This window comes from Falco rusticolus, chromosome 4, assembly GCF_015220075.1.
Source record: "Falco rusticolus isolate bFalRus1 chromosome 4, bFalRus1.pri, whole genome shotgun sequence".
In the NCBI taxonomy this organism is placed as follows: domain Eukaryota; kingdom Metazoa; phylum Chordata; class Aves; order Falconiformes; family Falconidae; genus Falco; species Falco rusticolus.
The window spans coordinates 58,836,080-58,849,549 of record NC_051190.1 but is presented as its reverse complement, the minus strand read 5'-3'; the positions used below and the strand labels follow the sequence as shown (position 1 = coordinate 58,849,549).

The 13,470-nt window shown below is 44.5% G+C and overlaps 1 protein-coding gene across 1 annotated transcript in view; it reads right to left on the bottom strand.

Annotated features, from left to right (window-relative positions):
- Positions 1-13,265, bottom strand: part of DPP6 (dipeptidyl peptidase like 6) — a 422,788-nt gene extending 409,523 nt beyond the window's left edge. The window contains exon 1 of the mRNA XM_037385816.1: positions 12,709-13,265. Within this exon, the coding sequence (XP_037241713.1) occupies positions 12,709-12,909 (201 nt within the window). The 5' untranslated portion in view covers positions 12,910-13,265. The remainder of the gene's footprint in view (positions 1-12,708) is intronic.
- Between the last annotated feature and the right edge of the window lie 205 nt (positions 13,266-13,470).

Here is a 13,470-nt window from a genome sequence, read left to right as displayed (position 1 = left end):
TATCACTTATCACTGCTAGAGATGTTGATCTTTGTACAATTAATCTACACAACACTGTGTCAAACAGGAAAAATCTGTCATACACATGTCCTATCCTTTAAGCTTAAAGCCTGACATCTTATTAGTCTTCTCCCCAATTAATACCTCGCTCAGCAATCTGCCATTCAAACAATGCTCACCAAGCCTTTCATAAAGACACCTGAACCTGATTAAGTTGCCTCACAGAAGCCTTGCTAATAATATACATTTGGAGTGCTTTTAATCATTTTATGAAGTTAGGAAATTCTCATCTATTGAACTCCAGCGGACCACAGAGAAATTTTATGGCTCGTCACCAATCGAGATCAGGTGAGAGGAATGCAGAACGGTGCTTTCAAATTAAATTACAGTTTTTCAGGTTGGACTGACACAATCTGTCTTCAGCAAAAGAGGAGCCTTTTGTGGAACTTTTAGAGCAAATTCAATCCTCTGATTCACATTGCTGCTCCCTACACTTTATACTAAATTGCACAGTTAAAAAGCTGACTATGGCATTCTCACATATCTTTCCAGCCCGATAGCTCTGTGCTATCTGCCAAAAACCCACTTCCAGAATTGCTTCAGTTTAGCACAGACAGGAAGAAACACTGAAGGAACATGGCTGTAATTTGAGGAATTTCACATGCAGATTTACAGAATGGAATTAAACTGACTTTGACCTTGCTCTTAACCTTCTCTTTCCAGTCCCATGAGGCCCTTCTTTCTAGCGCATCCAAAGAGGAGAGAGCCACCACAGAGCTGTGCAGTTGCTATGAACATCCTTGTATCTGTGAAAGACAGTATTCCCTCATGACCCAACATGAGAGGAGACAGCTGATCTCCAATCTTCTTCCTCTCCTCTAACATGAAGCTTGCCGAAGGTCTGGAGAACAGCTTATGAAGGAGCACATAATTTTCTATTGACCAAATTGTAAAAACAAAACAAACAAACAAAAAAAATATGACAAAAGTAATCCTTTTGGCCAAGTTTACCCATGCTGTGAATTTGTGTCCTGGGAATGTGCTAAGTGACTTCCCCTGAACATTCATAGGAAGAGAATTTCAACCCACCCTGAGCTTAAATGCCCCCAGACAGTGAATGTTACAGTGATGCTTTCTGAAAGCTTTCTTACCAGAAACCTGACCTGAGCCCATGCCACGAACTCCGTTCTTTCAAACCCACATTGACAGACATGGAGAAGTCTTTCAGAATGACTGAATGCAAGAAGAAAGGGCTATCAAAAACATGCTTTTCAGTTACAGATCTCCTAGCTGAGCAGCCACACGTCATGGGGAAGGGTCAGGAAAGTTGAAGACTCAGCCTGAAAAGACACAGAAGTGCAATCATGTCATGCAGCACAGGAATGGTGATAGCATGGGAAACTCAGCTCCCATCCATAAGGTGAAGACCGGAGGGTATAAGAAGATTGTCCTTGAGACCTCTCCACACACACCCATCAAACACATGCTTCTGTGCACCCCTGTAATACAAACAGTTAATCTAGGCTGAAGTTACACCAAAAAGGGTGTAAAATGAAACAGAAATGGACAATGTTTTGTAAGTGCTAAAATATACCTTGAATTTGTTATCCACAATGCAAACATTTAATAAGGATAATACATTTTTTTTTCTGAGATTGCAGCTGTAGCACTACACAATTGGTCACTAATTATGCATTTATAGAATATCTTCCTAAAGAAATTACAGAAGAGAGGATGCAAACTATACACAAGCAGCTTTTCTATCAAGTATTTAAGAAAGATATGTAATACTTGCAGCATTCTAAAGAGAAAAAAACTGGTAAAACTTACCATAGAACCAAAATATGGGAGAAATGGTTTCCAGCTTCTCCTCTCTGAGGACATCAGAATATTTCAACAGAGGTGGTATAAAGGTGTGAAAGACATTTTGGGAAAAAATATGAGACAAAAAAATCCTCTTTACCCAGGTTTGGGAGAACCTTCCTTTCGGCCCAGAGCTAGTTCCTGGATTACGCTAAGTAGGAGGAAAGGGTAAGCGCAGAATATTCTGTGTCAATCACAAGAAATATTTTGCCCTATAGCAAAAAACATTTCAGAAGCAAAATTTCTTCATTTCCAGTATTAGAGCTGGCATCCAGTTCTGTGCATCTCAGCTTCCCTCTTTCTTCTTTCCCTTCATTGTCCCCTGTCTGGTTTTCATCTTCTTGCTGTTTTCTCTTGCTTTTAGAGTCTGCTTCATTCTTTCCCCCAATGGCAAATTAAACGGAGGACACTGCTTGAAAATTCACATCCAGACTCTTAATCAGTGCATCCTGGCTGTATCCCCTTTTGGGCAAAGAAGTTCTCTTAGAAAGGTTTTAACACACTAAAGCAGCCAGAGTAGCCCAGACATCACAGACACAAGACAGTCTTTGAAAACAGGGAAAAAAAACTTAGAGAAAGCAACCACAAATGACTCCATTCTGCCCATCTTCCTTTCCACATTTGCTGCTTCTTTTTTTTTTTCTTTTTTTTTTTTTTTTTTCTCAGTGGCCTTTCTCACCTTCCCAAGTACATGACTTTTAACCCAGACAACCCTCCCATCTATCAAGAGACTGAAATGCATGTTTATACTCCCTCAGGACTAACCTTGTCACTTTACCACATTAGCTCACATTTCCATCTCTGACAACTTGTGGCATGTTTTCCCTCAACCAACAACCACTTTCTTTTATATGACACACAGCACTTCAGCAGCCAAAACACAATAGTCTGATAACTGCTCATCCAGCATCATGTATCTTCTTATTATCAGCTACATTATCCTTATCTAATTGCATGCACTTTGGCTCAATCTGACATTTTCAAAACTACAGATGCTTATTAGCTTTTCTTAGCTAAAAGAAAAATGTGCATTATAGTGATTATCAGCTCCTGGCACTGCCTGTGAAACATTGTAATGAAAGAGACCTTTAGCCCACTGTAAACAAGCACAAACAAGCCTGTTTTGGTTATTAGCAATGCTCCCATAAATGTTGCCACTGTCAGAATTAACGACAACACTGCTAATTAATAATCTCATGTTTCTATGGGTTCTTTTTAGCCCAAAGCTTTAGGCCGAACGCAGAAATGATTTAATTCTGCACCACCACAGTGAAGCCACAGATGAAGTCACAGCCTTGATTCCTTTATGGTAGCCAACAGATGCAGTTCCTGCCCCACAGGGATAAATAACTAGCTGCAAGTCATGCAGCAGGTTTCCTACCCGTCTTTCCAGTGCTGTACCACAGATCTGTGTCACCTCAAACAGAAGGTATAGAAATGTGCCCAGAAATCTGTGACAGTTACCCACTCCCTGAAGAAGCCTGTTCCAAGCACACTGAACCCAAACACAGAGAGTGTAAATAAGGCAAGTACAATAGATCAGGTTACTGTGGTCCTAAACCTTGGCTACATCAGTCTTTACTAATTACTCGTTTGCAATGAATCACTGTATGTTTTGACACATGTTGTTTGCACTGCAGTTCACAATACAATGAAGCTGCTTCAACAGCACCCACTTTATTAGAGAACCATTGTGAAGCAATATAATGCATTTAGTGTTTTCTCCAGGTGCCTTAACTTGTATCTGGGATTACAAAGACCCAAATTAAAAAAAAAAAAAAAGAAAAATAAGTTAATATAGAACAGACAGAAGAACTGTATCAATAACATGCTTACATTCAGTATGCCCAGCAGGAAGACTAGTAAAAGTGGAAATCTTCAGTTCACTATAAACCATTTATGTCTCTATGGCAACATCATTGTTGATTTCTACAGCTTCCCTATTACCAGTGTAATAGATATTTGGCCTTTTAAGTATTACCTTTCTTTTCTGGCACCTAAAGGAAATAAAAAAAAAAACCAAAAACAAACAAAGACAAACCATATTTAATATAGATTATCCACAAACATGAGGAGGGATTTAGCAATAAATGACAAGCAAATAAAGATAGGATTCTACAGTCACATGAAACATAATCCCATGAGCAATCTCTGCAAATCTCAGAGCTGTGTATGCAATAAACTTATCTTGGGACAATCAGTCTCTTATGCAAGAGGTCAAGTGCTATTTAAAGCAGATCCCAACACCCTCTTTCCTCTCTGCTTGAGGCTTCCTGGTTCCGCTGCAACATGAGATAACCTGACCTGCCTGTCCTGAAAGAAGAGCAAGGGAGACAGGCAGCAGCTGAAACTTGCATTTTGCAATGCCAGAGGGCATGTCACTGTGAAGCTGCTGGAGAGGAGCCATCTGAGGTCTTTGCTGGGAGATCCATCTTTAGGCGCCAGGGCAGAGAGAGATAAGGTTGCCAGCAGCCACCTGTTAGACAGGGAGGACGGACTGACTCATGGCTTCCTGGCAGTGCAAACCAAACTGAGTTTTTCGCCTATGAGGTAGGTCTGGAGAGACGGAGAGAGGAAAGGCCAAGCTGTGCTTGCAGCCTCTATTGCTTTTAAGGTACTGGGAGGTCTAGGGAGTAAATGGGAAGAGCCATCCACCCCAGAGCCACCTCTCATACCACCCTACCTGCCAGCAGCAACAGCTGCCACCAGATTGCTTTTCTCTGACCCTGACACAAGCATAAATGTCTGTTTTGCTACTGCCAGCAGTTCATCTTTTTCTTTTGCCAAAGGCTGCCCTTACAAATACAAGTATTTTTTTGTCCACCTTACCTAGAGGCACTGCAGGACTTTTGGGTTCATCTTCACAGACACAAACTCTACATGACTGGGCTCTGCAAACCACTGCTTGTACCCTTGAGAAGGGACAAAGAGCAGTAACAAGCCCCTGCTGCTGCCCAGATGCTGGGCATTATTCTCCCTCTGCATCTGTCAGAAAGGGAGGAAAGCAGCAGGCCCAGGGATCCTGTGTAAAACTCCTGCTGGCTCTGCTCACCAGGTGGCTTCAGATCTACAACTTGAAGACTGCTGTAACATCTGTATTTGCTCAGTCTCCAATAGTTTTCATTTCTCCTCTGACCAAAATACCACAGCTACTTTCTTTTACAGAGTGTTGGAGCTCATTTTAATGGAAAATAAGGAACACATACATACTGTTGTCATAAACACTTTAGAATTAATCACTATGGTATGACTAGAGCTGAGGTTACCAGGCATTTCCCACTGCTGCTTTTCCATTTCATGTAGCTCTGTATGTCCAAGATAGCAAGCCTCGGGAGAAATTTGCATTTGCTTTTGAGGTCTGCCTAGAATGAAATCTACTTGAAATGCTAGAGCAGATGCTATTGACAAACACAGGGAAAAAAACCCCAACCAACCAACCAACCAACACACACACTGAAATATTATGTAATGGAAGTATTAAGATGCTCCTGTCCTTCCTTTTGGATACTTTAAATTTCTCTTCTCTCAAAGCAAACTCTAAACACTCGAACAGCTAAAGGAAAACATCAGACATTTGAAACATCACATGAAAACTGTCAAGAACAAGTGCTAGATACAGCAATGACTTAAATGTGTCGGACTGCACCATTAGTTTTACACCTGTAAGAATATCCTTGGTGATAACTGGAATAATTTTTAGTCTTAAAGCCCCTGGTGGCCCAGGACCAGAAACTGCAATAGTTCACAGAGCTGAGCCACAGCAAACCATCACTGCCATAGAGCTGAGATGCACTATGAGACAGTGTGTCAACTCAGCCTCTGGTTTTCCACCTGCAAAGTGAAGATAATAACATTAAATGCCATTTCAGAAGGCACAGAGACAGCAGCTCATGGAAGAATCTATGTAACAGCAGAGCTCTACCAACAAGCACCTTGTTTAGAGGAAAATAATCTACACTACACCAGTGCTAAGCAATTACAAAATATGCTCAATGGAAGTCTGGTAAGATTTCATCAGCAGAGACTCACTATCAGCCTTACATGACCTACACATTACCTCACATACTCCATTAGCTTTGCTTAAACTTACTTCTCACAATGTGGATGAGCATCAGACCCTGCTCTTCTTCTCTCCCTGGCTCCACATTACAAGTGTCCTGAGGCTTAAAAACTGTGTCAGTCCTTGCTGTAATCTTTATGACTTTCAAGTGTTACTTTAACAAAGCAAAGTATGAAAGATCTCTAAATTAACGTGCTTAAAAGCTGAGAAGTAACTAAAACTCCCATTGATTGTGGGAAATGAAGGTTCCCAAACACTCTACAGGTGGAAAAGTTGTGAAGTACTCGTGTTTCCACTACACAAAACCCACAGCCCATTCACCCCTCAAAACACCTTACTGCATTGTACCACTACACTCTTCCTCTGTTCCTTTCTACACTGCTATGTGCTGCAAAACATACATGTGCCCAATGCCCATGTCTTGCTCTCATTTTTAGTTACATATCGGCAGTAAAGACCATGGCACGTAGATCTCTTCATGCAGGGTAATGCACAGACTCTACCAAACACCTGCAATTTAATGAATACAGATAACGTTTACCAAAGGTGCATGAGTGACTAAGAACCTGATCCAAAATGAGTATTTATGCACCTAATTAAGAAATAGATTATAATACATATTTTGGGGTTTGATCACAAATATCTTTTCAAAAAGCCTGAATTTACAAACCTGAATTATCTGTGTGTATGTTTGAAAATCTGTATCACAGATCACTGTATCACAATGCACCTGTTTTTTTGAAAAAGACTGGAGGGTTTTGTTTTCCTTTGGGAGAAAAGAGAAAAACATTCCCTCAGAAAAAAAAAGATTTGTTTCTCCTCTCCTTCTCCCATGCTTGAATACGGGACCATTTAAAACTGTTGTTGAACCATTTTTTTTATGAGCTTTGAAAACAAAATATTTCTCCCTGATGGTGAAGAAGAGAGTTACAAAACTGCCATTAGGTCAATCAAATCTATAGAAAGCAATAAGGAATTGAACCTAACCCTCACACGTAGGTATGAGTACATAAATAAATGGTTTGTTGGTACTTTACTATAAAAGCAATGAAATGCCAAGTGCTCTACAGGAACAGTGTAATCAAGACACACTGCCACCCCTTGGTTACAGGATGAAAATACTCGTACATCATGGCAATGTGCCGGGTGGGAAGCATCCAGCATACCAGGCAAAAATCCCAGTAAAATCAACTTGCAGTTAATGAATTTTAATGGGAGATTTTGCTGAACCATCACAAGAATAAATATGTTAGCCCAAATTAATGTAAAGGTTTTTATTTCAAGGGACAAAATCTGACTCCCAAAGATAATTTGCAAAGCTGTGATGGACGCCCTAAGAACTGTCCTCTTTCTGGCCTTTTCTGAAACAAAAATATACAGAGGAATAGAGAGCAGCACACACTCATAGGTATTCTTCCCAGCCCCTAAGACTCTGAAAGCCCCTTGGAAACCAACACAAGCTCCTTTGCCCCTGGGTTCAGTGTATTCTTTCTGCACTTGAGCTACTAGCTCTAGCTCAGGAGAAATAACTTGAGCTGAGTAGTCTACATGAGCTACCGCAACTTATTGTTCAGTTCACTACTATTAGGAAGATGATTCAGCCTCTTCACACGGTTATTCCTGAATACTTAAAAATACATTCTCTCTGGCAGATTTTTTTTAGTGTATGCATCATCATGGCTAGTAAAGACTGCAGAATCAGAGGCTGATTTTAAACTGGAAGTAAATATCATAAGGTGGCTTACTTCTAAATATAGCTATAAAGCAAAGCATAAAAAACATATCACCCCCAGAGCAAAGTGTTCATTATTCAGTAATCACAAAATATATGATGGACCTCCATGCAAATAAACCCCATTATTTTTATAACGTTTGTAACTATTTATTTTGAAGGAAGCAAGTTGTACTTTTTATTAATTGCAAAATGTGAGCTTACAGAATGTCAGTAGGGCCTAACTAATTCCACTGAAAGAACTACCCCCAGCTAACTACAGCTTCATGGCTGTAGGACAACTGGGTTCAGCATGCAAGAACTCACCAAGAAGAGGCAGAAGAGGAGATTCTTAGAGACTCAAACAGCAGTTTCTGTCAATAAGCACAGCAGTTTGGAACTGTAGATAGACTTCTGATTACTTATCTTACAGTATCATTATGATTCCTGTCAGAACTACAAACCCTTCTATACAATCACACCACACATCTCTTTGGGAAAAGACCACATCATTTCTGAAATGCCTGTTGTCTGCAGCTCAGGCCCCAACCTTTCTGAAACACTCTCCTTGACATACATTTCTAGGAGGCAATACCTCTTCTCATTAGACAAATAATGAACTGAAAATTAACACTTTCAATTACATGCAAGAGCAAGTCTGACATCCTAAATTACAATTTTTTTTACACTAATGGCTTTGGTTCTCGCTTCCTCAGACTCAATCTATTAACAAATAATATTTGATTTACTTAATCCTTAATTTATTCAAGCAGGAAACACAGTTTTACTGAGGCATTTAAAAATTATCACTATATATATATGAATGAAAAACCTCTCAAAATATAAATAATTCTGAATAATCAATTGCAAAACTAGTAAAGTATAATATATGGCCATATGTAGTTTTAAGTAAATGCAGGAGAGAAAGTAATATTCAGAATTCAGTTATGGAAAGAATATCCACAGTAACGAAAGCTCTTGTACTTTGGGTCTGGCCATTTTTATATGGTTAAGTCTCCTATTAAAGCCAATAGAAGCTTTGGCTAAGTACTAAATCTGTAGAATGCAGTGTACATCTGTGTATATAGAAAAGTCTTACGATGTTTCAGTGGAGGGTTCAATATTTTTAACACATAACTTACCATACAAAATCTAACTTAAAAGGGACTTCTGTGATGATCACTGTATAGTCAGTGTCTTATAAAGCAAATCCATATTCTGTGTTACAGAAAAGTGCTGAATTTCTTGTGCACCTGATTAATGCATTGTTATCATCCCAGTAATTAAAAGGAGCGGGGTTATACACAATCAGCATAATACATCTTACTCAGCACCTCCTGGCAGTTGCCTGCAAAAATTAAACTCATTAATCACTGTGATGCCAAAGAAGAAAAAGCTTGGAAAAGATGAAGAAGCTCTATTTTACCGGAAAAAAATCTCAAGTCAACATCTAGGAGAAAACCCCTTCTGCAGTACAATACGGAAAGCGCTAACCTCATTAATCTAAAAAGAAGAATCAAATTACCAAAATTCTTTGTAATCTGCTATACCACCACACTAGATTTTATTAAGAGTCTTCACAGATAATTGCCTCATATCTAACTGAATGTAGCAAAAATATTATCCCATAACAAAGCAAAAATGCCATCAAACCCTTGTTTACAGCTATTGCAATAATTAACTTCAGCATCAATACTGCCACAGAGACAACTGGGAAGTGGTTTCTGAGGTCATTTATACAGGACCTAGTTTCCTCATTACTCCTCCCATAAATAACATGACTGTCTCCACAAACTAATAATTAACATGAAAAATTTGCAATATGTAACCCAAGTTTTGCTCACAAGTTAGGTCTACTCTATGTATTTCTCATATTCCTACCACAATTTGAAATACAGTAAAAACTTGTTAAAATACTTCAGCACTGTTGTTACTTCTGCTTTGCTACACTTACATGTTACAAAACCAATGTTCCCAAGTCTGCCTCAATGGTGGCTGCAAAGTGAAGTGAGTAGTTGTCATATTAAATTATGACTGTCTTTGTTTAAAATGTTGTTTATTACCAAGTTACTGCTTCCTATTTAGCTTCATATAGGTTTCATCTTGTATTTTTCCACCAATAGTACTTCCAGTGGACAAAATGCTTACTAACAATACTGTGACCTTCAAAGGCAAGATCCTGTCTTTCCCTCTGTTTTGTACTGCATTGAGGTCTGTACTGGTGCTTAGAAATACAGTACTGAATGCAGCATGTGTATTTCAATAGGGAAAGTCATCAACAGTGCCCTATGAAAAAAACTCAGTTCTCTCCCGGTTATTAATCACATGACAAAGTTAGAACAATCTCATTCTCAGGTTTGTTTTGGTGTGTGGGCAAGCAACAAAACTTTGTTTCTAGATGTTTAAGCTCTAGCTTTTCCTAGTAGATTAACGAAGAAAAATGAAAGACAACATGAAAGCCCTGCTAAAGTGTTTGTGTAAAAAAGAAAATAAAAGTCTAATCACCTTCGAAAATGGTTTTCAATACCGTCTCATTAAGCTTTGCCCCATGATAAGCTACAGCACATGCTCCTGGCACCCTGCACAAACAGCCTGCTCTCTGCTCTCCTTGCACTGCGCCCATAGCCCTTGCCTGCTGCCTGCCTCGCTTTTCCCTGTTCCTCGGGGATTTCATGCTCAGGTCTGCATTCCCTCGTCCTGGGGCGGGAGACAAAGCCATCTCTCCACGGCCAAGGGCGAGAGAAGCTGCCACCAGGTCGGCGCCGGTCCCGAGCGGGTTCAGCACGGCGGGCAGCTCCGCCGGTCCCGAGCGGGTTCAGCACCGTGGGCAGCTCCGCCGGTCCCGAGCGGGTTCAGCACCGTGGGCAGCTCCGCCGGTCCCGAGCGGGTTCAGCACCGTGGGCAGCTCCGCCGACCTCGCTCCGGCCCGCTCAGCACGGCGGGCGGCCCCGCCTGTCCTCCGCCTCCACGCTCCCCGTGGACAGGACCCTTCCTCCCGCAGCACACGCTTTAACGGCCATTTCTACTGGCTTCGTCACGTCTTCATCCTTCCGACCTGACCGACCCTCTACCGGCGACCCCCAGCGCCGCCTCTGTTGGACGGGGGCACCTGGGAACTGCCCGCGCCGCCCCACTGCGCTTTCTCAGGCACGTTGCCTCCTTGAAACATAATTCACCCAAAGTGCCCACGTGCGTTCAGAAGTCACCCCAAAGCCCTGTTTCTGGCCACGCTTTTCACACTTCATTGCAGGCACCCGTCCCTCTACAGATGGCACTGCCCAACAGTGCTGTCCAGCCACACACAAACCCTAAGGGGAGAAAAAAACCCACAAATAAACGAACAACAACAACAACAAAAAAAAACCACAAAAAACCCAACCACCCAAACACAGGCACACATCCCCACACCCAAACCTCTCCTTTTAGCAGTTTAATGTTATTAATATTGTTTTGGAGCCTGTCAGCATAAATCACTCGCACATGCTAAATTGCGTCCTTTGCTTCCGGGCTCAGCGGTTCTGGTGATCAGAGAAGCGGCTCTAGAAATGTGTCGTCCCCCAGTCCAGGAAAGCGAAATGACAACAGCCCAGCCCCGAGGCGGCTGGGGCCGAGCCCGCGGCGGCGGCACTGCGCTGGCTGGCAGCGACACCTACAGCCCGGCAAGGCGCCGGGAAGGGGCCCGTGTCCCCCGGCACGCCGGGGAAGGGGAGCGGGTGGCGATCGGGCATAGGGACAGGTCCCCTCCCGCAGTTGGCCAGGGCCAAGGAGCAACAGTGCCGAGATCGGTGAGGGGGTCACGGGCAAGGGTTAATTCAGGGTCCTGTCACCGCTGGCCCCCGGGGCTGAGTGTGGCAGTCACCTCGGGGAGGTTTAGGTCGGTTTGCCTCGGTGCTGCAAAACCGCTCTTTTCTACGGGCTGCGGAAGTCTCTACGAAAGGACGGGGAAAGGCACAGGGAATTCGACGACAATCCGCGGAAGTTTCCCTGCGAGGACAACTCTCTCCTCCGAGCGAGGCAGACCGGCTGGAAGCCTTTCCTGGGAAGGCTCCCAGAGCCAGAGCCGACCCCTGCCGCAAAGCTACCGCGTCCCACCCGGGCAAGAAGTATTTTTAACAGACGCAAACGTTATTCCCAACAGCAGCCATTTGCTTCCTCTTGTGCGTGCTTCTACAGAGGCAAAACACATTCAAACCCCTCTGCAAACCCAACGCTACCCGGCGATAGGGAGCCACCTGGTTTGATTTACCGCCGGCCCTTAGTCTCCCAGCTTTCCAAATCTTTCCGAACCCACTCTTCCCACCCACCCCCACCCCGCGAGAACTAGGCGCGATCGACCCGAGCCAGTTTAACTCCATCAGGCGCGGCAGCGAGCCGGCGGCCGGGGTGTCACTCGTTACTAAGACAATACGCAGATGCGCCCTTTGAAGTCGCTGCTCTCGCAGGCACTGCGGGAGCGCAAGGTGCGCGGCCAAAGTTTGCGCTTCCCCGCGGGGCTCACCCCGGGGCGGCGGGCAGGGAAGGGAAGGAGACGCAGAAACGGCTGCTCAGGGGTTAAAAAGTTTCCCTGCTGCCAGCTTGGGGGGGGGAGGCTGACAAGAAAGCCAGGAGGGAGGAACAAGGTGAAGACTTCTGCCCCAGGGTATGTTAACGGGTGAAACATGGAATAACAATAAAAAAAAAAAAAAAAAGGGGGGGGGCGGAGAGCGGGGAGCCCTGCCGCCTCGCTGGGAGGGAGACGCCCGGAGCTTCCACTTGCCGTTTCCAAACGTGCTGCCCCCGCGCCCCAGCCCTGCTCCGCGGCAGCGGGGAGCCGCGCCAGCCGCCAGGTAACGGGGAGCGGTGCGGGGGCAGCGCGGGGGCGAGCGAGCCCCGGCTCGGCTCGGCTCCGTCCCGTACTATCCCCGGCACTTCGGGCGAAGAAGAGGAGCGCAAAGAGCCGCTGGGAAGAGCGGACAAACCACGAGAAATCGCCGCCAGCCTGGAGGGGCACTGAGGCATCCGGCAGGACGGGGGCGCGGAGAGGGGGCACACCCGAAACCCGACCCAGCCCAACGCGAACGCCACCGGCGCTTACATCCTCCTCCTCGCAGTCACTTCGCGGCTGGTACTGGAAGCGGGGCCGGCTGCTTTCCTGTTGCAATGGACGCGGGGTCTTGCCGGCAGCGCCGTCCTCCTCGGTGCTCTGGGCGCCCAGGAGGTGACTCGCTTCGGGGGGAACGGGGAAAGAGCGGGAGGTGTTGATCTTCCCGCTGAACCGCTGGTACAGTGAAGCCATGAAGTCAATCCGCGGGAAACGAGGGGGAGGGAGGGAAAGAGAGACGCTTCTCCCTCTCCCTTTTTTTCTCCCCCTCCTTTCTTCTTTTTTGGCTACAGCATGCTACACGCGGACGAGGATCAGTCCCACATCAGGGGAAGGGAGAGCGAGGGATCCTGCTCCCCGGTCCTCTGCACCGGCACCCGGAGAGAAGCGGGGGGGGGGGGGGGATCGAGAGAGCAGAGACGGAGGAGTAATAGAGGGGGAGAGGAGAGAAGATAGATAAATAAATAATAAAACGCAATCGAGCCGTAACACCACAGGCCCCGGGAATGCTGCACCATCCAGTGTTGGGAAGGAAAAAAAAAAAAAAAAAAAAAAAAAAGAAAGAAAAAAAAAGAACCAAAACACTCCACGAAGACGTACCCCCGATAATGGCGTCTGAGTGGATCAGCATTAAATGTGCTTTGGGGGTGTGCGTGTGTTTGCAAAAGCAGGAGAGAAAAAAAAAAAAAATGGAAGGGGGGCTGGCTCAATGGCTGGCTGTCAGCGGCTCCCCAGGCAGAGGTGGCGGAGCAGTCG